The 22,521-nt window shown below is 51.6% G+C and overlaps 5 protein-coding genes and 1 long non-coding RNA gene across 15 annotated transcripts; 2 read left to right on the top strand and 4 right to left on the bottom strand.

The window, feature by feature from the left end:
- Positions 1–138: 138 nt before the first annotated feature.
- Positions 139–1,646, bottom strand: mdh2 (malate dehydrogenase 2, NAD (mitochondrial)). Its single transcript, XM_049731080.2, has one exon. The coding sequence runs from the start codon at positions 1,501–1,503 to the stop codon at positions 478–480; it is 1,026 nt and encodes a 341-aa protein (XP_049587037.1). The 5' UTR covers positions 1,504–1,646; the 3' UTR covers positions 139–477.
- Positions 1,647–1,826: 180 nt separating this feature from the next.
- On the top strand, positions 1,827–5,031 carry rnf146 (ring finger protein 146). 6 transcript variants are annotated; one of them, XM_049731077.2, is made up of 4 exons: positions 1,827–2,214; positions 2,691–2,804; positions 2,910–2,973; positions 3,235–5,031. In XM_049731077.2, the coding sequence occupies exon 4, from the start codon at positions 3,247–3,249 to the stop codon at positions 4,369–4,371; it is 1,125 nt and encodes a 374-aa protein (XP_049587034.1). In that variant the 5' UTR covers positions 1,827–2,214; positions 2,691–2,804; positions 2,910–2,973; positions 3,235–3,246; the 3' UTR covers positions 4,372–5,031. The 6 variants fall into 6 exon arrangements, with proteins under 6 accessions (XP_049587034.1, XP_049587030.1, XP_068508159.1 ...); XM_049731073.2 differs by lacking the exon at positions 2,691–2,804; XM_068652058.1 differs by having other exon boundaries at positions 2,691–2,973.
- Positions 4,901–7,114, bottom strand: echdc1 (enoyl CoA hydratase domain containing 1). The gene is made up of 7 exons (XM_049731098.1): positions 6,980–7,114; positions 6,481–6,549; positions 6,220–6,392; positions 5,920–6,062; positions 5,785–5,837; positions 5,616–5,696; positions 4,901–5,523 (listed from the first exon to the last, which is right to left on the bottom strand). Exons 2-7 carry the CDS (start codon positions 6,546–6,548, stop codon positions 5,106–5,108), a joined length of 936 nt encoding a protein of 311 aa, XP_049587055.1. The 5' UTR covers position 6,549; positions 6,980–7,114; the 3' UTR covers positions 4,901–5,105.
- Positions 7,115–7,139: 25 nt separating this feature from the next.
- Positions 7,140–16,968, bottom strand: mtcl3a (MTCL family member 3a). 3 transcript variants are annotated; one of them, XM_049731068.2, is made up of 8 exons: positions 16,778–16,968; positions 13,985–14,152; positions 11,741–12,022; positions 11,238–11,642; positions 10,805–10,884; positions 9,322–10,693; positions 8,702–8,738; positions 7,140–8,619 (listed from the first exon to the last, which is right to left on the bottom strand). In XM_049731068.2, coding segments are annotated over exons 1-8 (2,361 nt in total). In that variant the 5' UTR covers positions 16,793–16,968; the 3' UTR covers positions 7,140–8,617. The 3 variants fall into 3 exon arrangements, with proteins under 3 accessions (XP_049587025.1, XP_049587024.1, XP_049587023.1); XM_049731067.2 differs by lacking the exon at positions 16,778–16,968 and adding an exon at positions 14,343–14,984 and having other exon boundaries at positions 8,702–8,790; XM_049731066.2 differs by lacking the exon at positions 16,778–16,968 and adding an exon at positions 14,343–14,984.
- LOC125975484 (uncharacterized) lies at positions 14,367–15,382 on the top strand. Its single transcript, XR_007483970.2, has 3 exons — positions 14,367–14,504; positions 14,975–15,210; positions 15,301–15,382. It is a non-coding gene; the product is annotated as an uncharacterized lncRNA (long non-coding RNA).
- A 13-nt stretch (positions 16,969–16,981) lies between the features above and the next one.
- LOC125975475 (microtubule cross-linking factor 3) lies at positions 16,982–21,997 on the bottom strand. Of its 3 annotated transcripts, none has more exons than XM_049731070.2 (11): positions 21,799–21,996; positions 20,369–21,285; positions 19,516–19,740; positions 19,272–19,430; positions 19,005–19,073; positions 18,582–18,901; positions 18,265–18,418; positions 18,126–18,198; positions 17,422–18,016; positions 17,224–17,353; positions 16,982–17,102 (listed from the first exon to the last, which is right to left on the bottom strand). In XM_049731070.2, the coding sequence occupies exons 2-11, from the start codon at positions 21,194–21,196 to the stop codon at positions 16,992–16,994; spliced, it is 2,664 nt and encodes an 887-aa protein (XP_049587027.1). In that variant the 5' UTR covers positions 21,197–21,285; positions 21,799–21,996; the 3' UTR covers positions 16,982–16,991. The 3 variants fall into 3 exon arrangements, 2 of the variants coding, with proteins under 2 accessions (XP_049587027.1, XP_049587026.1); XM_049731069.2 differs by having other exon boundaries at positions 20,369–21,245; XR_007483968.2 differs by lacking the exon at positions 16,982–17,102 and having other exon boundaries at positions 17,422–17,592; positions 17,664–18,016; positions 20,369–21,245; positions 21,799–21,997.
- Between the last annotated feature and the right edge of the window lie 524 nt (positions 21,998–22,521).

Raw genomic sequence — 22,521 nt, 5'->3', positions numbered from 1 at the left:
ATAACAGGTTGACTTGTACAGTCCGGAAGTGCCGAATCAAAAGAAAGTTCTAAAAATGTCACAAATCTCTTTCGACTGTGCAAATGTACCTAGATTGAATCACTGATGAATGATGTCAAAAAAAACACAAGCATAAAGTACATTGTACCTATTGTTTATTGATGGTCATCACCAGTGTTGTTTTACTCAATGACATTTACGAGCATGAAATTGCCGGCATTATTTCCTCAATTCTACATCTTGTTTTCTGGAAATATGTGAAATTTGCAAATTAGGACATGAGAGCAGTGCAGAAGTGGTAGCTGTCTCACATCTGCAAAGGGAAATCCCACTGAGAAAATGGACTTTGGACTTGAGACCATCCTTTGGCTAAAAGAAAAGCAACGGGGCTTTGCCCAAGAAGAGCCTTTATTTCACGTAAGACGGGAAATGTCAACCACAGCGGCAAGTTGCAGCGACCTGAATGTTCGTTCCCCTTCATTTCATGTTGGCCACAAACTCCTCGCCCTTCTTGATGGAGCCCTTCAGCTCATCGACGGCGTCGGCCACCAGCTTCTCCTCAAAGGCGGACAGCTTGCCCAGCCCGAGGTTCTTCTCAATGCCGTTCTTGCCCAGGAGGAGCGGCGTGGAGAAGTACTTGCACTCCGTCTCCTCGGACCTGACAAAGGCGCATTCCACCACGCCCTCCTTGCCATTCATGGCATCCAAGACGGAAAAGGTGAAGCGGGCGCCGGCGTACGCCATGGAGAGGGTAGCAGAGCCGGCTCCGGCCTTGGCCTTCACCACCTCCGTGCCGGCGTCCTGGATCCTGGCGGTCAGGGCGGACAACTGCTCGGCGGGGAACTCCACTTTGGGAGTGCACTGAGAAATGAGGGGGATGATGGTCTTGCCGGCGTGACCGCCGACGACGGGCACGTTGACGCGGGCCGGGTCGAGACCTTTCAGCTCGGCCACAAAGGTATTGGCTCGGACGATGTCCAAGGTGGTGACGCCAAACACTCGGTTGGGGTTGAACACCCCGTGCTTCTTCATGACCTCCGCCGTAATAGGAATGGTGGAGTTGACGGGGTTGGCGATGATGCAAATGGTTGCGCTGGGGCAGTTGCGAGCGCAGGCGTCCACCAAAGTGGCCACGATGGTCGCGTTGGTGTTGAAGAGGTCGTCGCGAGTCATGCCGGGCTTCCTGGGCACACCGGCGGGAATCACCACCACTTCGCAACCTTGGAGCGCGGCACCGAGCTGCTCGGGACCCATGTAGCCTTTGACCTGGGCTCTGGTCTCGATGTGGCTCAGGTCTGCGGCCACCCCGGGGGTGTGAGCGATGTCGTAGAGGGAGAGCTGGCTCACCAAGGGGCTGTTCTTGAGCAGCAAAGACAGCGGTTGGCCTATCCCGCCGGACGCCCCCAGCACCGCCACTTTGGCGTGATTCGGCGACGAGCTCGACAAGCCCCTGGACAGGCTCCTGGCGAGGCTGCCCGTAGGTCTTACGGCGCGGGAAAACATTGCGCTACGGTTTCCTTTGTCTTCGCTTCGCTGGGAGGAAAAGAAATGAGCAACAATTCCGCTGTGACACCAACGTCCTCTAGCTGCTGGCGAACAGGAAGCGACGGAACCCGACTCCGCTCCGATAAATCTCGCGTTATCTGACGTCACTCAGCTTGCAGAAGCGCTCGCTCGCTCGCTCGTTCGGCAGCTCGGCAGCTCGCTCGCTCTTTCCGCTGCTTGTCTGAACTTCCGAAATAAACAGCAGCGCATTGTTGATCCCCACTCTCAGCCGCTTCTTCACACCTTTTTTCGTAGGTGGAAATGCGCAGCTTATAATGACGTTTGTAAAAGTCAAGCGCAACACGTCATTTAGCATTTGCTCCCTTTGATTTGACGTATTTCCCAAAAGGGATTTAATAACCTTAGCACTCCGGAGCTTTCCATTTTATACACAACAATAATGTAGCCGAACGAATAAACATGTTGGACGGCGGCGGCCCGCTGGATTCATTTGGATTTGTCAAGTGCGACGTCAACCACTCGGATGTGACGTAATTTGAAGATGAGAATTTCGAGGTCGCTTGAACGCGTCACCAACAGCTTTCTTTTTATACGGTGAAAAACAAACCCCGAAAACATTTGCATTTGTTGGATTGACGTTTGCAATTGGCGCCTCTTTATTTGAATTGAGATCCTCCGAAGAATTGGACAACCGCATATATCAGTACGGTATGTACGTAGCAGCTGCTTGGACTGAGAGCCGAGAGGAAAGGTGCTCCTTGTTGTTAATGTCGACCTGCTAAAATAAGCTAGCGCCATCTCATGAACCCCGTCTATTTGCTGGAGTCCAATTACTGCTCTCAGCTGAGCTAGCTAGCTGTAGCAACTAGCAAGCAGTGGCAGTGGCGTTCACAGAGTCCACCGTTACTAGCGACTTGTTCGCGTTTTGTTTTTTTCTTCTTCTTTCTTCCCCCATGTAGCCAGCGATACTCGTATGTATGTATGTATGTATGTATGTTAAAAGACATTTTCTTTGTGTCGTTCCTCAAACGTCATTTCATCTGCATTCCGACTGTCATTCAACAACACAGTGAGGTTCACGTAAATATTACTTTGCTAGCCTTTTGTTGTCCTCTAGTTGGTAACGTAAGCTGCTTTTTTCAGTGGCTTTAACCTTAGCTGCTTTTCTTTGTTCTTGTTTTCAGTGCTAAGAGGCCACCAGCATCAATGTAGAGCGATTAGCCGACTCAGTTGGGTCCAGACAATGAACAGAGTGACCCTTTGTTCGGAACACTCCCTAACAGCTGTCGAAATGCTTTGTAATATCAAGCATAAACTCCCATCTTGAGTGGCTTGTAAACGTTTACACTTTCTGAAATGTTCTTTAACAATTTGATACCATCTTTTGGTTGACTTCTTTATAGGTGTCATCTGGAAAGGCCATCCATCCGCACAGCTCATGATACGTGAACATTAAGGGAACTTGATGTGAGTATGCATGATAAAAGCCCTCTCTTGGTTTAGCCTGTATCCCCACAAGGATGTCATTGTATATTTGATGTTTGAGTTTGTTTTGTTTTCGTTTATGGGGGGGGAAGGATTATGGAAAATGCACGCTACGATGTCGTCGTAGAGTAATTGGGATGCGTTGTTTTTTGGCTGCTAGTTTTATATACATTCTATTTTTTTTTTTTTTTTTATGCCTACTGTAACCTTTTTTCACCCTCTCTTCCTTGTGCCAATCCCCAGTACGTGCTAAGGATGGCTAGTACTGGGGAAGTAGACCACTCTGTTAGCCCACTTCCCCCAAGTAAGAAAGGCAGCGGCAGCAGCGGCAGCAACGGTGCCGCTGGTAGCAGCGCTGAATCGTCGTGTCCCGGTTCCAACAACGCATCGCCTGCCCTCTCTGTACCAGAGTGCGCCATCTGTCTGCAGAGCTGCGTCCACCCAGTGCAACTCCCGTGCCATCACATCTTCTGTTTCCTCTGCGTGAAGGGAGCGTCCTGGCAGAGCAAGCGCTGCGCTCTCTGCAGACAGGAAGTGCCAGATGACTTCCTGGAAAGGCCCACACTTCTCTCCCCGGAGGAGTTAAAAGCCTCTGCGGGCGGGCGGGGCGGGGAAGTGAGCGATCACGCCTGGTATTATGAGGGCCGCAACGGTTGGTGGCAGTATGACGTGCGAACCAGCCGCGAGCTGGAAGACGCTTTCTCCAAGGGCAAGAAAACGGCCGAGATGCTCATCGCCGGCTTTTTGTACGTGGCCGACTTGGAGAACATGGTGCAGTACAGGCGCAATGAGCACGGACGCAGACGCAAGATGAAGCGGGATGTTTTGGACATTCCCAAGAAGGGTGTGGCCGGACTGCGTTTGGACACCGAGGCTCTCGCGGCGGCGGCGGCGGCAGGGAGAGAAAACTCTGCCGACGGAGCGGACACCGAGGCGGCGGCTGGCGGCAGCGGCCCTTCTACTACGCCGGCCCCTCTGCCCGCTGCGAGACCCCCTGCTTCCTTGGGTGCTCAACCTGGCACCAGCGGCGGCCCCTCTCTCGAGGACGCCCTCTCACAATTGCAAATCAGCCACAGGCCCACTCCATTACACGAGCGATCCGGGGAAGGAGAGGAAGAAGACCAAGAGGACGAGGCTTTACCCTCCAGATCCTCTGAATCGGCCTCCTTAGACTGGAGCGACGACGGGGAAGAAGATCACCACCAAGGGGAGGGAGGAGGTAACGGCGAGCACGTGGAGCCGTGGGAGGATCGGCGGCAAAGACTGAATCCGGAGGACAGGGACCTCCTCCCCGGCGCAGACTCCGTTTTGCCCCTTTTGTCATCGACGGGCGCAAGGTCCCGAATGCCCGACGGTCAGTGTACAGTGACTGAGGTGTGAGCTTTTTGCATCGTCCAATTACTCTTCTGTTAATTTATTCTATCCTTTTGGGCTCTCTCTCGTTCGTTCATCATTTGGCGCGTTTTCCAGCAGCTCTGTGCGACCGACCGACCGACCGGCTGCCAGCCTGCCTGTTAAATCGAAACACGCATGGTACTCCTCGCTCCACTAACTCCCAAATTAGTTTGCTTCCGATTTAGCAAATTCTCTGTGCACTTTTTCTTTGTGAACTCATCTTGAGGCTTACTTTTTCTTTGTGAACTCATCCTGAGGCTTACAACACGGTAAAGGCTACTGAATTAATGGTTTTATTGCCCAATGACTTTTGATATCAGCATTCCATCTGTCAAGTGCTTCATCGGCAAATTGTTCAGATCTTGAAATCTTCTCACCGGCGTGGAGCTCGAATGAAGCCAAACTGGTGCATGTTTGAAGCGCGAGAGAAAGAGAGAGATTTTGTTTCACCAGGCAAAATGCTCTCGTTAAGTTGGCTTTGCGCAACATGCGAGGCAGCCAGATGACAATGCCATTCCGAATCACAAAGTTTCAACTTTTATTCTACGTGCTTGGGTTATCTTCGTTGGGAATGCATTTTTTGCTAACAGTTTTCGCTTGGCATTTTTTTATGTTTTTAAATTAATAAATGGTCATTTCATCGTTCTGGCGTGGTCTCGTCTTTTTCTTGGCAGAGGGAAAATGATGAGTGAATATAATGCGCTCGCTCGCTCGCTCTCTCACTTGTGTTTGGACTTTGTGGCGAGTGCCTGCAGGTTGGCCGGTCCTCCCCAAACAGACGCCAAGACCTCCTTCTCGGTCCTCAGAGCGTCCACTAGATGGAGCTCTCTCCCTGACAAGGCAACCTTTTTAAGAGCCTGGACGACTGCGGGAGGCCCTGTCGTGTAGCGACTGAGCCACTTTTCAGCCTGCTGATGGACAGTCCCCACCCCTTCCTCTGCCCGAGTCTCTTCAAGCACTCCATCCGCCAGCCCAATCCGGACGCCAAATTGAGGATCCACTTTTGTCGCACCACAGAGCAACTTGAGGGACGTTTGGCTTCCGACGAGACGGACGAGTCGAGCGGCTCCGCCCCAGCCTGGGACCAAACCCATGTGTTTGTGGACAAACTGGATCACACTGCCAGGTGCCATCAATCTGAAAAAGAAGGATCGGACTTGAACGGGCAGTGTCCTGCACTGCAAAGTGAAGCTCATGGGGGCAAGCGTCGACGAAACTAATGTGTGCACCTGAAATCACAGGCGGTGGTAAGTTCGGCACCTCCGCCCAGAGCTCTCCCCTCCACAAGAGCAAGAGAGATCAGCGGCAGCCTGCACTGGGAACGCCGCATCCGCTGTACCGCTGTGCTTCAATGATCTCAAACAACAGCAACAAGCCTAAAAATAGCCCCTCCCTTACCTGAGAAGTCTTGTGAGAACATTCTGCATAAACATACACATCTTCATGCCATCCTACAACCCAAAAGCGACATCACTTGTGAGCGTAAATGAAATGTGGTCATCAGCTGCTGAAAATGTTCCGCCGTCGTCATACTTGGCGTTTGGATAATGCTTTGACAGCGTTAAGGTCTGATCCGGAACAGAAGGTTCCCGCAGCACCCTGGAGTATGAGGCCTTTTCCATCTGCCCACTGCTCCAGTTGGCTGACTTTTTCCTCCAGCTGCACCATCATAGCACCTGGGATAGAAGAGCAGCGCTTCTTGACTCAACCAAGGCCCACCATTTCCATTTGATATGACAGAAATCTCACCAGCAAACAAGCATTTCAACAGAAACACAAAGCTCGGTGCATTTCATTGTCCAGGTAGGATAGTGGTTCTTGACAAGTCTTAACCGGTGAAGGCATTCATGTGGGAAGGGTTGTTGATTGTGAGGATGGCAATGCCAGACTCCTGTTTGCAAAGATCAACAGAACCTCCAGGGAAGCCCAGCAGCTTGGCCTTTGTTTCCTCCTGGTCAAAGTCCACCTTGGTGTAAACGCTGTCATTCATCTGTCTTTGCCACATCCTTGACGACACAAAAAGTGACATTGAACCAGTATGCGGAGGAGACAGATGTCTGCAGTGAATTTGACTCAGAAGAATAGGATGGATACCTGGACCATCTGCCACACCCGTGGCTCTCTCTCAGCAAATGAAGCCTCACTGCATGGATAACCATCATCCTTTGGCATGGGAACAAAAGCGCAGAATGTTTACGGTGAGCTTTGCGGCCAACTACAGCTTGTGCAGCAAAACCAATATTGTAAAAAGCAAAGCACGCACGCACGCACGCACATGACGTATGTGCACGCTGTTTAGATTGGTTGCACGCACGCACATGACGTATGTGCACGCACATGACGTATGTGCACGCACATGACGTATGTGCACGCACATGACGTATGTGCACGCACATGACGTATGTGCACGCTGTTTAGATTGGTTTCACGACAATGCAGTGTCGTAAAACAGCAACCAAACAACCGAAGCATGCGACCATAAAGTTAAATGATACACACAGCACTTGGTCAAAACATGTTCTTTGCTGTGAACCTCCGAAACACTTGATGTTGTTTTCTTCTCACTTGGGCAGCATAAACGTGTAAAACTAACCTGGAAGGTCAAACTGAATTCCTCCGAAAGCCGGGAGCTTGCTCCTTGTCTTGTTCGAATGGCGTTTTGCAACCAACATTCAGGCGCATTACCGCCACCTAGCGAAGAAGGGAAATTGGGTTGTCTGAAACGAGTAAGTCAATGAATAATAACAACGGTATGATTTTCATTTTTTTATTTCTAAAGCGAAAAATAGAAAATTGCGATGAGACACAAATTTAAAAAAAAAAAAAAAAAGGTTCCTTGCCCGTCCCAAGAGAGGGGAGGGGCGAGCAGACAGACACGCCAACCAAAACCATAACATTAAAACAAGGAAACAAACTGTGACGGATCTTGACATCATGGTTTTGATGAAACTGAGGGAGGGGCACGTGTCCCTTCATCCCTCCCCAGTGCCACCTTTTTCTCGACGTTAATGTTGCTGGACCCACTGGGAGAGAAAAGCAATCGTTGCAAACATAACAGAGAAGGGAGCCAAGTGAGGTCCCGGCCCTGCATCGCGAAGCCATGACAGTATTTATAGCCATATGACGTCACGACGTCCGAGGCTAGGATTTCTGGCACCATAGCATTGTGGAGAGCGGGCGGTCGGGCGGGAGGCACCTGTTATTCCAGTCCATCTTGGTTGTGTGCACGGCTTCCCTTCTTTTTTCCCTTTGTATAGCCGGCCTGTTCCACTCCTCGAGCACAGGAGATGTGACAAAGGGACATTCCTCTTCGTCCTTATTTGATAAGGCATCACTTTAAGAGTGATGGGGTCCAATTCTTTGCCCCGATATGATACTCAGCTGAGTCAAGCCCTGACATGTTCCCATTCATGAGTAGAAATAGCAACAACAACAACAAAAAGGCCTTGTCCTTGTTCAGTAAACGTGGCTATCCACGCGGCAGAGGAAATGAAGCACAATCTAGGTAACGTCAGCAACAATCCAGTACAATGAGATGATTGTAAGAATGCCGTGAGGAACATCAGCGTTCAAACTGGAGTTCAAATGCAAAAAACCAAAGCAGCCTTTGTGCAGCAAAGTTATCAAAGGGAAATCACAAACACAAAACTATACAGTCAACAGAAAACGCTCGGAAGCTAGCGAGCCGACGACATACGTACGTACAACAGCCATCGCGTTCAAAGCAGAAAGGTGAGCAGTTGATCACGACGACGACGATACAGTTGATCTGACGTCAACGTGACCGTCGTGCCGTTGTAGCTCTTTTTCATACATGGAGTTCAATTTTGATGATGAGATTGCATCACCTTCAGTTTGTAGGATGAAGATAGTAAATAGCTTCAACAGAGACCTGAGCCAAGGAAATCCCAATGCGGCTCACCGTGGCGTGGACATGTTACAGGTGCTATCTTCTCATGATCTTGGCTCAAGTGGATTCATTTGGAAGCAAAGTCAAATGGGTGACAGAGGAGATCAGAGTTCCTGTGTCCAACAGTGGTGCGGGCTGAATAGAAAAGCGCAGGTTTTTGGGAGTTCGCTGCTGTGAGGCGAAGATCAAAAGAAGATTGGCGTTTGAGGATGGCACGGAGACGAGGGAGCGGCTGGCCCGCCGGGAAGGCGCACGTCGGTGGGCTTGACGCGCAGGCTTGGTGAAGACCTTCTCTTGGAGGAGCTATGCGCCTCCACTCCATCCTGTGGCCAAACACATGAATTAGCATGAAAGATGATAACACCGTTCGAGCCACTATTAAATGGAGCTCTCCAAATACTTTACATTGTGTCATGTTTTTCCATCTGTTATCTTCTTGGACCTGGGGACAACAAAAAGTCGGTTCAAACAGCATTAATACCGTCAGCCTTGTCCTGTGAGGGGGACAACAAAGAAACATACAAAAGGCGCCCTATTTCAGGGAAATGCCAACAAACACATTTTGCACAACAGTGTGGGAATGCTTGGGAAGGGAATGGGAAAGCTACGCTTTTTGGGCTTTTCCCTTCATCCAGCTGCCCTCCTCAGCACAATGGAGCGGGAGGGAGGGACAAGTGAGGGCGAGCGGGAGATCGACAGCTCACGTCTTGGACCGACCCTGGAGCGACTGCTAGACGTACGTGAGTGAGTCGGTGAGTCAGTGAGTCAGTCAGTGAGTCAGTCAGTCAGTCAGTCAGTCAGTCAGTGAGTCAGTGAGTCAGTGAGTCAGTGAGTCAGTCAGTGAGTCAGTCAGTCAGTGAGTCAGTCAGTCAGTCAGTCAGTCAGTCAGTCAGTCAGTCAGTCAGTCAGTCAGTCAGTCAGTCAGTCAGTCAGTCAGTCAGTCAGTCAGTCAGTCAGTCAGTCAGTCAGTCAGTCAGTCAGTCAGTCAGTCAGTCAGTCAGTGAGTCAGTCAGTCAGTGACCCACCTGCAGCGGCTGCCGTACGTCACATTGCCCAACGAGTCGCAGAGGAGGAGCTGGCGGCGAATAAGGACGCTGCTCCGGCACCTTTAGTCCCATCCCATCCGTCTCGTCCTCAGCCGCATAGTGCTTGAGAATTCTTTCCAACGCTCCGTAGTTGGAGCGCGAACCCTCGGGGCGTGGGTACGCGGCAAGAGTGAGGGGCTTCCAGGGATGCTCTTTCAGCTTGCCGGGCCTGGAGCGCTCCGTCGGAGAAACAGAGGCCACTTTGGCGAGTGTGCTTTGGCTCCGAGTCCAAGGCTCCTGAAGTGAGATGTCCGGCGGCCCAAGGTTTGCTCCCTTTATTGCATGGTGACCAGCGGAAAAGGGATTTGCACGCTCGTCGGCGGCTCCTCCGCTTGCTCTTTGGACCTTTTTCTGGACCTCAGACAGGCTGTGAGGGCTTAAGGCGTGGCCAGCACTTGACTCTTGCCTCCCGTTGACGCTGCAATTTGTCATTGTGGCCGCTTCGCAGCTATTTGGGTCCACTTTGACCTCGGCAAGATGTGAAGTGGGAGCGGCGAATGCGTCTTCAATACCTTCGGGGCAACGTAAGGGAAGTAAACACTGGTCCGGTTCGGGTTCCGCTCGCCAATCATCCGCTTGCGGAACGTGTCGGCCCACCTCCGCTTGAAACAAAGTTCTGTTGAACTCTGCCGTTTTTTTTTCCAACGTGATGTTTCTCCTGGAGCTCTGCAAACTGGGACTGGTTGGTGAGATTTCCGGGGTGGAGATGAGCCAATCTACAGATAATTCCTTGACAACTGGAGGCATAGCAGGGCTGGAGGCTGAGCGGGCCCGGGTCAGTATGTTGGTTTCGGAGAAACTCTTCTGGACTGACAACTTGGTGCCGGTGAACGGATGGCAAGACCAGCGCTTGTGGCTGCCGCCGCCGCCGCCGCCGCCGCAGCCCTTGCAATTGGGAACGGAGTAGGATGCCACGGCGCCGTCTCGAAAAACCTTTCCTTCATTTTCTCGCAACATGGCTTGGAACTTTCTAACAATGGACGGACTGCCGTACGTTTGGTCTAGGCTGAGACACGGCCCGTGGCACTTTGTTGTTGCGGGGGGGGACTCGGGGATGTGGAGCTCCGTGTCTGTTTGAGAGGGAGTCCGGGAGAAGCTGCCAGGTGGAACAGGGGGGGCTACGGGGCTTTTCCGTACGGCGCAATTCTTTTCCCGGTCGGTGTCATGGGGTGACAGGGCGATCCAGTTTTCCTTCTCCAACTCTTGAAGTTGATTGTAGATTTGGCTGAGGTCACATGTTGCCTCATTTGACTTGAGTGCACCTTTATCGGCGTCCTTCTCTGGTGAGAGGCGCCGCTCAGATCGACTCAATCTGAAAGAAAATCAGCAAGGATGTATCCTTTGTGCATTTCATTCTGATTCGGATGCTATGTTGACGTACCATTTACTCATGTCTGAATGTTCAGCTATAAGACTTTCCTACCTTTTCTCCTCGCTCTTCTTTTGGATCTCATCCCGGTAGCTACAAAGTTCCTCACTGACACGAGCGATCTCCTTCAGAGCCTGGAAGAGATGGATGGATGGATGGATGGATGGATGGATGGATGGATGGATGGATGGATGGATGGATGGATGGATGGATGGATGGATGGATGGATGGATGGATGGATGGATGGATGGATGGATGGATGGATGGATGGATGGATGGATGGATGGATGGATGGATGGATGGATGGATGGATGGATGGATGGATGGATGGATGGATGGATGGATGGATGGATGGATGGATGGATGGATGGATGGATGGATGGATGGATGGATGGATGGATGGATGGATGGAGATGTGCGGATCTTTCAGCTCAATACTTTCAATCATTTGACGTTGAGCCCAGAAAAGTAACCGGTGATCACTCACAGCGTTGAGAGCAGTGGTGCTTTTCTTCTTCTCACTGGCATGACGCCCCTCAAGCAACAGTGGACTTTCTCCAACGCATCGATAGTCTTCATTCACCGCCTCGGTCGCCTGTCCATGTCCATTGGATTGTCGGAAAATGCTTTCAAAGTCGCAAGTGTTCACAGCATCTTTCCACCCGCATTCGTTGCCAGTTGACAGATCTCCCGGACGGAGTCTGTCGGACGTGGGCCGAGTCTCACTTCCCATGTCGGCTGAGGGCTCGAGGAGCTGACTGCCGCTGCTCTGCGTCTGGGACAAGTCACTGAGCACGCTGGAAGCAGAGCTGAGTGAGCGCACGCTCGGCGTTTCTTCTTCATTCCGACGGCCGGAAGCCCCCTCTCGCTTGGCCCTCACCTCGCAGTACAACTACAAGAGAAAAATGGCAAGCGTGGCGTTTCTTTCTTCCTTCGTTCGTTTGTTCGTTCGTTCGTTCAAGAATACTCCAAAATGCAGGTTGAACGTACCTCTTCTATTTTGCGTTGCATATCTTTCAGTTGGCTCTCCCATTCACTCCTCTCCATGTCAAATCTCTCCAGTAATTGGGCTTTCTCCTTCAACCAATTCTTCTCGTTGTGCTCCAGGCGACAGCGCAGCTCCATGTCGCTCCGCCGCGCGTCCGCCAGAAGTGGCCTCTCTTCGTCCAGACGGAGCCTCGGCGTCTCGCTGCGCTTTTCACAGCTCGCCGCTGAGTCGGAACCTTCCGCGCATTGGACTCCGCCGCCGCTGCTGCTGCCTTTGGATTCCAGCTGAAGAGAAGCAAACACAGAAAGGAATGCAAGGGGACAGAGAGGGAAAGAGGGATGAGAGCCAGATGGGAGACCAAAAAAAAAAGGAATGATGAGAATGAAGGAGCGGCAGGAAGGAAGGAAGGAAGGAAGAAAGGAAGGAAAGAAGGAAGGTTATGGAAGTGGGGAAAATAATGCAGCGTGGGATCAATGTTAGCAGGAAAGGGAAGATAGAAATAGGAAAATATCCTGTGAGAACTGGCTTGAGAGGCCATGCCGTGCCATGCCGTGCCGTGCCGTGCCGTGCCATGCCATGCCATGTCTCCCTCCAGCAACACAGGATACAGCTCACATGATCACAATGACAAGTTTAACTTGGTACTGTTACTCAGCTGCAAAATTTGATAGTTGAGCTATTCTCTAACAAAATGAATTCAGTCCAATTGGATTCATTTCTTTAGAATATTGTGCTCATTAAAGGATGTACCACTCACTTAACAGTAAAGTTCAAGGGTAAGGTTTTGATTTAAAAAAAGACTTTTTGATTCAACATAATTGATTTGATATCTACAAGAGACTCTGGATTTCAGGGAAATGTGACACTATATTACAAGTTTGTCTGATTTGATGTGCAAAATGGAATCGCGTGAAAGCTCGCCTCAAATGTCTTCCATGAAATTGAGCTCATTTAAGCAAAGTGAAGAAATGTGACTATGCTGCAGTACATTCTGTGGTCAAAGAATCTTGTGCTAAGGCTAGAATAGATCCAGAAAAATGCTAAGCAGGGGAGAGAGCGAGAGAGCGAGAGAGCGAGAGAGAGAGAGAGAGAGAGAGAGAGAGAGAGAGAGAGAGAGAGAGAATGCTTGCAAGTGTGTCAATGACAAAAGTCTTACAAGCCTCGGTAGTCATGCTGCTATTTCTGCCTGTGGCCTGCCTGCCTGCCTACGAATTATAGACAAGTCCTCCTTTTTTTCGGGGCTCCAGACACGTTACCTTGAATCGCAGACTGATTCGAAAGGTCAACAAATACTGAAAGAGCTGTGCAAGGAAACGCAAACGTGGTACAGCTACATTTCGGAAAACAAAGTTCCCAATGCACAAAGTGCACGCACTCTTTTACCATCATGCCTGTGTGGGTGGCAGAGAATACATGCGAACAGTAAGTGTGTCGCTACGGTGACCCACTATAAATAGGGGACACTCATGTCACATTCCTGGGGTTGGTGAAGAGACTAGGTAGAGGAGGGGGGCAGGGGGCGGGGCCAGGGGCCAGGGTCTGGCTGCTAAGACGCAGAGAGATGTCGCCTGGCTGCCAGCAGTCTTCATAAATCAACAGCACAAAGTAAAATGTGCCTGGAAATATCTGGCCATCCTAAGAGCATCCTGAATTTTGCTTCGGGTCAAACATGTGGTCGGGAGGGAGGGAGGGAGGGAGGGAGCGGTGCATAGCGCACAATTGTGCAAGCCACAATGAAAAGAGCAGCTCCCTGACCCAAATGAGGTTCCCCATTTTTTCTCATCGTGCAGACAAACAGATCATGTGAGCTTGGCATAGATAGGACAAGCACATGCTCTTTTAAGTCCTCCCCACTCTGCTGCTGCTGCTGCCACAGTCAAAGGGAACATGCATATTTGCAAAATGGTAAACAGGCAAGAGTGTGGAGGGATGTTCCATGAGAACAATGAAGCTAAGCGCAAGACATATTTCCTCTGGTGTTTGTGCTGTCAATATGGGAACCAGCTATTTGATGTTGGCCATGTGCCAATGAATCATGTATTCTGTGGCCAAATAGTAGAAGGATAACACTATCGGTTTGTTTTGACCGGCTAAGGACGTTTGTCTCCAGCGCCGGGTTCTCGGCCTTTTGAGCGGGACACGACGGACGGCGACATTCAGCGTCGAAAGCCATGGCCGAGCCTTCGACGAGCGAGCGACATTGGTCTTCGCCGCCCACAGACAGCGAGCTAGGTTACCAAGCCTACCTGTGCAAGGCGGCACTTGAGCTCAGCCCTCTCCAGCTCCCAGGCGCATCTGTCTCGAGTGTACTGCAGCTGCAAATCACTCCTCTTCTCTTCCTCTCGCTTCACCTCCACCTGCACTTCTTCCAACACTGTCTTTAGGTCCAGCAAAAGTCTCCGGTTCTCCCCTGTCTGCACACAGACAAATTCAAGCTAGGTCATTTGCTTGACAAATTTAGCACAGCATGGTTTGAGGCGCTATCAAGTATAGTGTATTTGGTAAACCCGACGCGACTTGTCCTCCTTCCTTGGACCAGACTGGGCTGGGCTGACGCTAAAAGAGATATTTTGGACTTGATGCTAATTGGTGTTGCGTAGTTACTTGTATGTCAGCCACTTCTCTGAGCAGAGACTCCTTATCCCGCATCCACTCCACTTTATCCTGAACGTGGCGCTTTTTCAGTTCCTCAATTTTCTTTTTCAGCCGCGTATGTTGCTGCATTTGGGCTTGCTTGTCGGGCTCGGGCGACAATTGTTCTTTGAGGTGCGTACGCCGCTGCTGCCGCTGCTGCGTTTGGGCTCGGGCCTCGGACGACATTTGCTCTTTGAGGCGCGTATGTGGCTGCACTTGAGCTTCGGGGCCGGACGACATTTGTTCTTTGAGGAATTCTAGTTTTGTGGCCCCCGTGCCGCCTGCACCTCCACGGTCGCAGCGGCTCTCGGAGATATGACTGAAAAGTGTGGGCGGAGAGGAAATCCTCCTGAGTGCGTTGCGGTTTTTCCCTTGGCCTCTTTCGGTCCTCTCGATTCTGCTGCACGGTACAAACTCCCATCCTTGAGACGGGACGTAACCCCCGGCTGCGCTGTGCGGCCCTGAACCGTTTCGAAGCGCATTCCACATGGCGCTCCCCCTTCTCAAATAAAAAAACAAAAAAACTAATTAAAAGTACGTGACGGTGCTGAAAAAGTCATCAACTTGGAGTTGTTGTTTTTGTTTTTTGTTTTTATCCAAAGCCGGCCAAATCCCCAGAGGGCCAGGTAGTGAGCGCTTCCTACAGCAAGCAGTCCTGGTGCAGGACGTCATGGTCCCCTTCGTGTCTCAACAAAGACAAGATTCACTCTTCATCTGGCGACAATGTCCGCTCCTTCCTTTGTACTACCGTGCATGAAATGAAGGCACGGCCAGCGAGGACATGCGAGCAGGCAGGCAGGCAGGCGCCCAAGCAGTAAGCGCTCCAGTTAGCTCTCCGGTAAGAGAAGGTGCCAAAAATATCATGGAGCCCACTGCTGCGGGAGTATTTTTACCCCCTGTAACCATGACTTGACTTTCCAAACGCCAGACAGGATCGAGTCTGAAGGAGACGTCGACAACGCCCGTGTCGTCTTCAAAGCGCCATCTGACCTGACCTGACCTGACCTGACCTGACCTGACCTGACCTGACCTGACCTGACCTGAGCTGACCTGACCTGACCTGACCTGAGCTGACCTGAGCTGACCTGACGCTATCGCCATGGCAATGGACAAATCCACGCCCTATTGATGGTTACGTACTGAGAACGTAGCAAGTTTGCAAGAGTAAGTTGTCAAAACGAGATGCAGCGCAAATGCAAGCTTCAAGCGGCAACAAAGCTTTTTCAGCAAAGGGCTATTTGTTTCACTCCTCTGTCCAACAACAACCTTGGCAAATGAGCCAGAAATGAGCCCTTACCTCGTCTCGAATGCAGTCTACATTTCAGGCAGAGAAGAGTTCAAAGAATGGCGAACCAAGCTTCGTTCAAAACAACTGCACAGGGACTTCCCACAGCTGGATCCGTGCTCTCGCTCTCTCGCTCTCCCTCTCTCGCTCACTTTCACGGCCATGACGAATGTGTTAAGCCGCTTGCTTCTGTGCTGTCTGAGTTAGGATTTGAAATCAAGTAGCAAGCGCATACTGTACTGGAGCTGCCATTGCTGATGCCTGATAGAGCCCAGCACAGCTACAGTAGGGAGTAACAGCACAACAAGGAGCAACTTTTAGTGGCGCCTCGTTTGTTCCCGTCCCCGGTTGTTTTATTATAGGTGGGTTGTCATGGTTTCTGTCTGTCTGTCTGTCTGTCTGTCTGTCTGTCTGTCTGTCTGTCTGTCTCTCTGTCTGTCTCTCTGTCTGTCTCTCTGTGTGTCCTCGCCCCTCCCTTCCTGTGTCAACTCACAATCAATGTACCGATCACAGTCACCTGGCTCTGGCTCGTTACCTGGCTCGTATTTAAGTCCTGCCTGCGTGTCACTCCACACCCGGTCGGGTCGCTGTGTGTTGTTGTGTTCATGTCTTCAGGTCTTTTTGTTTCACATCCTGTTGTTGGTTTTGTCAGTAAGTTATGTCAGTTTACCGAGTTTGTCAGTTTGTTTTTGTCAATTAACCCTAGTCCAAGCTGCACTTGGTCGCCCTGCTCCATCCGTTGCTGACATTGTGTCCTTAGGAGTCCATCCGTCCGTCCGTCTGTCCGTCCCTCCGTCCGTCCGTCGGCGTATTTACTGCACATTAACATTCTGATTCGACTCCAAAAACAGGAGCGTAAATGTCTGCTCCTTTTCCAGGGAAAAGAAGTTCCTGTGTGTTCACGAGATTTCAAAAAGCACATTGAAATCTGTGAAAGCAGCTGTGATATAGTAGCTGCTTTTTTTTCAGTCAATCAAATGAGGAGAAAAATGGTGACAGTCTGCACGTTACTGTCACCACCTCATATGATTGCAAAAAGCTGACCGAGGCAACTCCGGCATCAAACACAGCCCCCATAAAAGATCTCCATTTCAATCATTTTTTACTTTTGCATACTCACCCAGTCCTCCACCATGGCCGCCAAGGTGTTTGATCCCCTATAGAAGTCATCCCAAGCGATGGATGGATGGATGGATGGATGGATGAATGAATGAATGAATGCCTTGAGCTGTGCTTGCAAATTGATCGTGAAAATCCAACAAAGCGCTACATGAAATAAAACGAAAAATTAAAAAAAAAAACAAAGACGTACATACGACATTCAGTTGTGAGGCTTACAGAACAAAGAAAAGAGTCAAAAGAAATACAAGTTTAAAAATGGTGGCATAAGAGAGTGAGGAAAACAGAACAAGAATGAGGATCAGCAAAATAATGGGCTGAAACATCTTCATGAGTGCAAACAAAAACAAAAAGGGGGAAAAGGAGAACAAGGGTTAGCATAAAAGCCAGCAACCATTTTTTCACTGCAATTATTCGGGAACTTGCACAGTAATGCGTCAAGCTTACGGAGAGAGGCTCCTCTGGTTCTTTGTCATCTTGTCTAGGAACGTCCAAGCGGTCAATGAAGCCCTGCAGCTCCTTCCTGAAGCCTTTCATCTGCGCGTTAATCCGATAAAGCAGTTCATGCTCTCGGATCCTGCAAAGCCAGCGTTCCTCAGTGGAAGGCTATACGCATAGCTGCGCGTCTAGCTAACGCGTACGTACCTAGCACCTTCGTCTTGGTCGTCCAAGCTAGCAAAGAGCTCGCCGTTGGTGACGTACACCCGAGCCTCAGCAATGATGGCGCCGGTGTCGGCAATGAGCCGATCCACGGTTCGGCCCAGCCTTTCGGCCTCCGTTCGGATGTCTATCATTTGCTGCCGCTCCTTCGGGCTTCTGGATAAAAAACGGCTCTCCACAGGTGAGTAGAGGGAGCGCGTTGGGGTGAGGCAGCGGATGTTCCTCACCTCGTCCGAGTCACTCTCGCCTCCAACGGGGCCCTCCCGTTTACGGTGAGGTGGCAGGAGGCGAGGTGAGGAGCCGGAGCCAGAGACTGAGACTGAGGCCGAGCCAGAGGCCGAGCCCGCGGCCGAGCCCGAGGGGGTGTCATCGTCCCGCCCCCCGTCGCTCTCAACATCACTGTCCCGTGGGCTGCTTCGTATGCCCAGGTGCGAAGCCAGGTCATAGCGCTGCATGTTAGATAGCAGCACTCGGTTCTCATATTGGAGCTGCATGACTTTGCCACTCAATTCATTGATCTGCAGACGGGCTGCTTTGAGTTCCTCCTGGAGGGCGTCCATTTTAGCCGGCTCGCTTGCTCCTGGGATGTGGAAACAAGGCAACGGTGTAAATGAGATTCCACCGGGAAGGAGGAGGGCTTAACACATTTTCTCTCCCTCTGTTTTTCTTTGAAGAAAGGCAAAACAGACCTCCTCCCCCGTGTCTGGTGCCAGCTTCATGGGATCCAGCTTTGTACTTGAGCTTGTTCAGCTCATTTGTGACCTAAAAGCAAAAGAGAAGGGCATTGGGAAAAATGTGGCGCCGAAAAAAGCCCACTCTGGTGCTGACCTTTTTGTTTTCCTCCTCCACATCTGCTAAATTCCTGCGCAGGAGTTCTGCTTCATCCTCCACCAGTTGCAGCTGCTGCCTGAGCTCAGACAGCGCCTCGCTCTGCTCTCTGCACTGCTGCCCTCCACGCCCGTCGCCATCCGCAGCCACCAAACTAGCGAGCAAAGGACGAGGAGCGTTGGCAATCACCGAGGGCGGGCGGGCCCGGCCTGGCCCGGCTCGGCCCGGCCCGGCCCAGCCCAGCCCAGCCCAGCCCCGCCCCGCCCCGCCCCGCCCCGGTCGATCCACCATTCGGTCCTTGAGCACATCCCACCTACCTGTCTTCCCTCATGTCGTCCAACTCGGCCTTGAGCCCCCTGTTTTCCACCTCCAACTCGACAATCTTCCTCCCCAGGATGTTGGCTTCCTCCTCCACCAGGCGCAAGCGGAGCTTGAGCTCGGATTCCCGCGTGCTGGGCGGGCCCCCGGCTTCGCCTTTGGGCAGCGGGCTGTCCACGTCCCCGTAGAAGGAGCGATACTTGTGCAGCTCCTGCTCCAGCCGATCCTTCTCCTTGTCTATCTTTGCCATCTTTTTCCTCATCAAGAGCGCCTCCTCTTTGATGAAGGCCACTTGGCACTTCAGATCCTCATTTTCTTCCTGCGATTAGAGGTGAGGGACGCGGTTTACTTGGAGAGATTGATCCAAGGCCAAGGTAGCGAAGGTTACGCTCTCGGCAGACTCCATCAGGTAGGTCACTCACCTCAGTTGGGGTCTGCTGAGCCTTCCTCTCTTTCTGCAGATCCTTGCTTCCTTTTCTTTTCAGGGACAGCTGAAGGGAAAGAGCGTTTACGTCGTCACATCAGCATCGTCATCATCATCATCATCATCATCAACTTCATCTCCCAACAGCGCTTTCTATTACTCGGAGGACACACGTGTTAATATGTCACATCCATTTTGTGAGGCAGCCACAGAACTTCCTTGGTAGCAGACTCCATTGTTCCATTGTTTTGGCTGGGCTCCTCACCTCTTTAGCTTTCTCGAGCTCGTTGTGAAGAGCTTGTTTGGTGACTTCCACCTCTATCAGTCGCTGCCTCAACCTCTCGTTCTCTTCTTCCGTCCTTGTCCTCTTCTCCTCCACGTTCTCCAGCTCATGGTGCAAGCGCACAGACACGTCCTTTGCCACCTGTTTGGTGGGGGAAGAGCATGCAATTTTGCAAGCTTGAGGCAGGCCAGTGCAAAGAAAAAGTCACTTGGAGGTCACCTAGTACCTTGAGGTCTTGCTCCAGACTTCGGAGCATCTCTCCATCCACTTGGCCGCTCTCGGTGAAGCGGATCCTTTTTCTCTCCGCCTTCTTCAGGCGATATTGGAGTATTCGGCAATTCTTGTTGGCTCTCTCCAACTCCCTGCGCATGTCGTGCAGCTGGCAGGCGTCTTCCTCGTAGAAAGTGTCCCGCATCTCGTCCATCTCTGCTCGCATCTCCTCAATTTCAGTCTTGGAAACAAACAATAGGATTGAGTAGGCTTTCACAAGTCTCTTTCAAATGTCCAGCAAATGAAGATTGGACCTGGCATCGTTTGGAAAAACTGCAAACGCCTTCCTAACGCGCCATCTGGTGGTTGACAGAATGCAGTGACCTACATCCAAAGCGCTGGCATTTTCAAGCACGTCGAGGTCAACCAACGGCTTCAGTAAAGGTGGCGACAAAATGTCACAAACCATTTCTGGTGTTCCCATTAATGACAAAGCCACCTTTGTTGCACATTTGCTATTGGCTATGTAGCAGAAAGATGGTGGCGAGGCATGTCAGCGTCCTGGAGGTGACGATCACATAACTGGACCTTTGCGTATATTTGAAAAGTACATTGATGTGATGGAATATTCGTAGTGGCTTTCTAAAATAACTGAACAATGAAATATCAAAACCTTGAAAGCATTTATGATACGATGTGTTAAAAGTTAGCTATAGTCACAAGTTAAAAGGGTCTGACGCAGCAAAGCCAGGGCATGGCCCGGCCCGGCCCGGCCCGGCCCGGTTACAATGCAGCAAATGGAAGCCATCACGCAGGCGGGGCAGTGACACTGCATGCACAAGTTGCAAAACGGGCTGAGAATTTACTACCTTAAGATCATCATTTTCATCCTCGAGCCGTTCCACCTCCTCTAGCAGCGTCTGGTCCTGCTGGGGGGCCACTTGTGGGGTGGGCTGAGGCTCAGGGGGGGAGGCTGCTTTGGCCTGCATCTTTGTTCCTTTCTTCCCTAAGCTTTTATTCAGGTGAAACTGAATCAGCTCGGACTGCAAGCAGCCCTCCTTCCAGAAGCCTGCTCCGCAGCCGACTGTGCTTTTGGAGCTTTTCTTTGTCATCGTTGCAGAGGCGTCCCCTCCTCCTCCTCCTCCTCCTCCTCCTCCTCCTCCTCCTCCTCCTTTCTGGCTTTTATTTCTCAATTTGGGGGATTTGCTCGCGCAGGGCTGGTCCGACACCACGCGGGGGTTCGGGGGGCAGGAGGCATCGGGGCGCGTGCTGGAGTGCTCGGACGTTTGGATGCCGCCTTTCTCTGACGCGGCAGGGGCGGCGGCGGCCCGGCTCAACGTGGGGCTTTCAGCGCCGGCGAGCTGAAGAGCGGTGGGCGCGCCCCCGCCGGCTTGCTGCCGCTCCCTGCCCGCCGAGACAGGAGAATGACCTCGGCTGCTTCGCCCTCCTCCCCCTGCGCCCACCACCACCACCAGATGCTTGGAGGGGTTGCTCCCTTTTGGCGTGCTGGCTTTGGGGCCGGCGGGCGAGGAGGAGCGCGCCTGCTTCCGGCTGCTATTGTCCGCCGCCTGCCTGGGCATGTCGGCGGACGACGATGGCGGCTGCTGCTGCTGCTGCTGCTGCTGCTGCTGCTGCTGCTGCTGCTGCTGCTGCTGCTGCTGCTGCTGCTGCTGCTGCTGCTGCTGCTGCTGCTGCATGGTGATGATGTCAGAGGCTCAGCTCATCCATAGCCCCCTAAGTCTGCGGCTGTAACACAACACCGCAGCGATTGCATAGGTAAGCTCCGCTTTGGGTGTGGACAAGAGCAAACCCAAAAGAGGCAAAGTCAAAGGCTATTCGTGTGAGAGAACCAATCACGTCCAACGGATGGCAACTACGTCTTTCATGCCGACTTACAAATCAAGTCCAACGGATGGCAACTACGACTTTCAACCTGCTTTTTATGATACAGTGTTTCCCGGCAGCCATCGTCTCTTTTCCAACATGCACGATGATGACTCACTGTTACTCAGGTAGTCGGGAAAATCAGAGCCGCTCGTACTTTCCTTCGTTTGCCCAAGCATCATCTGTTCGGCTCCAAACATTCGTCTATTCTCCAATTGTATTTGCTTGATGAAATTGTACTCCAAACAAACAAAAGCAGCTAGCTTCTAGTAGCTTTGGGTTTCCAATGAGCCATTGTGAAAAGCAACAGTAAGTCAACGTTGGAAGCCAGAAGCTCTAAACAGTCCAAAATGCTCTTTCTGCAAGGTCACACCCATCTGATCAAATAGGACGACGACTCATGTTCTCTTCTTACCTTTTAGGCGGATGCTGAAGCTCAGTGGTGATGAAGGCAGGCAGGCAGGCAGGCAGGCAGGCAGGCAGGCAGGCAGGCAGGCAGAGGGGATTCCGGCTGGGCCGGCCGGCCGACTCCAGAGCCTCCCAACCGCCAGCCGGCAATTTGCATATTCATGAATATTCATGACATTACATCATTGCTGGCTGGGCAGCCCGCTCTCATTGGTGGACCGCCTGCCTGCCCGCCCGCCTACCTGCCTGCCTGCCTGCCTGCCTGCCTGCCTGCCTGTCTGCCTGCACGGGAAACGTAACATTTTTTTTTTTTTTTTTGTGGCTACTCCTTGGTGCATGTGCAAACATTTGATCAAGTGGCTGTATGTGTCACTCTTTATCTTGCAAACCGATGTGCGCGTGAACTCGGAAGGGCTCGCCAATCAATCCCATATTGTTTTCAGCAACACACAAAAGCGGACACACCTCAGCATGTCCAAGGAGGGGGGAGGATGGATGGATGGATGGATGGATGGATGGATGGATGGATGGATGGATGGATGGATGGATGGATGGATGGATGGATGGATGGATGGATGGATGGATGGATGGATGGATGGATGGATGGATGACAGATGGATGGATGGATGACAGATGGATGGATGGATGGATGACAGATGGATGGATGGATGACAGATGGATGGATGGATGACAGATGGATGGATGGATGGATGGATGGGGCATGCAAGTG

This window comes from Syngnathus scovelli, chromosome 9 (genome assembly GCF_024217435.2).
Source record: "Syngnathus scovelli strain Florida chromosome 9, RoL_Ssco_1.2, whole genome shotgun sequence".
NCBI lineage: Eukaryota > Metazoa > Chordata > Actinopteri > Syngnathiformes > Syngnathidae > Syngnathus > Syngnathus scovelli.
This window is presented reverse-complemented; position numbering and strand designations above follow the sequence as displayed.

Excerpts from the sequence above, each read along its gene's own strand:
- mdh2 (XM_049731080.2), bottom strand. The coding sequence starts at position 1,503 with ATGTTTTCCCGCGCCGTAAGACCTACGGGCAGCCTCGCCAGGAGCCTG.
- rnf146 (XM_049731073.2), top strand. The coding sequence starts at position 3,247 with ATGGCTAGTACTGGGGAAGTAGACCACTCTGTTAGCCCACTTCCCCCA.
- echdc1 (XM_049731098.1), bottom strand. The coding sequence starts at position 6,548 with ATGATGGTTATCCATGCAGTGAGGCTTCATTTGCTGAGAGAGAGCCAC. Across the intron at positions 6,063-6,219 it reads CCACATGAATGCCTTCACCG|GTGCTATGATGGTGCAGCTG; the intron begins GTTAAGACTTGT and ends CTTCTATCCCAG. Across the intron at positions 5,524-5,615 it reads ACCACCGCCTGTGATTTCAG|ATTGATGGCACCTGGCAGTG; the intron begins GTGCACACATTA and ends CTTCTTTTTCAG.
- mtcl3a (XM_049731066.2), bottom strand. The coding sequence starts at position 14,861 with ATGTGGAATGCGCTTCGAAACGGTTCAGGGCCGCACAGCGCAGCCGGG. Across the intron at positions 11,643-11,740 it reads TGCAACGCAAAATAGAAGAG|TTGTACTGCGAGGTGAGGGC; the intron begins GTACGTTCAACC and ends TTTCTCTTGTAG. Across the intron at positions 10,694-10,804 it reads AAGAAGAGCGAGGAGAAAAG|ATTGAGTCGATCTGAGCGGC; the intron begins GTAGGAAAGTCT and ends ATTTTCTTTCAG.
- LOC125975475 (XM_049731070.2), bottom strand. The coding sequence starts at position 21,196 with ATGCAGCAGCAGCAGCAGCAGCAGCAGCAGCAGCAGCAGCAGCAGCAG. Across the intron at positions 19,431-19,515 it reads GTCTGGAGCAAGACCTCAAG|GTGGCAAAGGACGTGTCTGT; the intron begins GTACTAGGTGAC and ends CCCACCAAACAG. Across the intron at positions 18,902-19,004 it reads CTCAGCAGACCCCAACTGAG|GAAGAAAATGAGGATCTGAA; the intron begins GTGAGTGACCTA and ends CTCTAATCGCAG.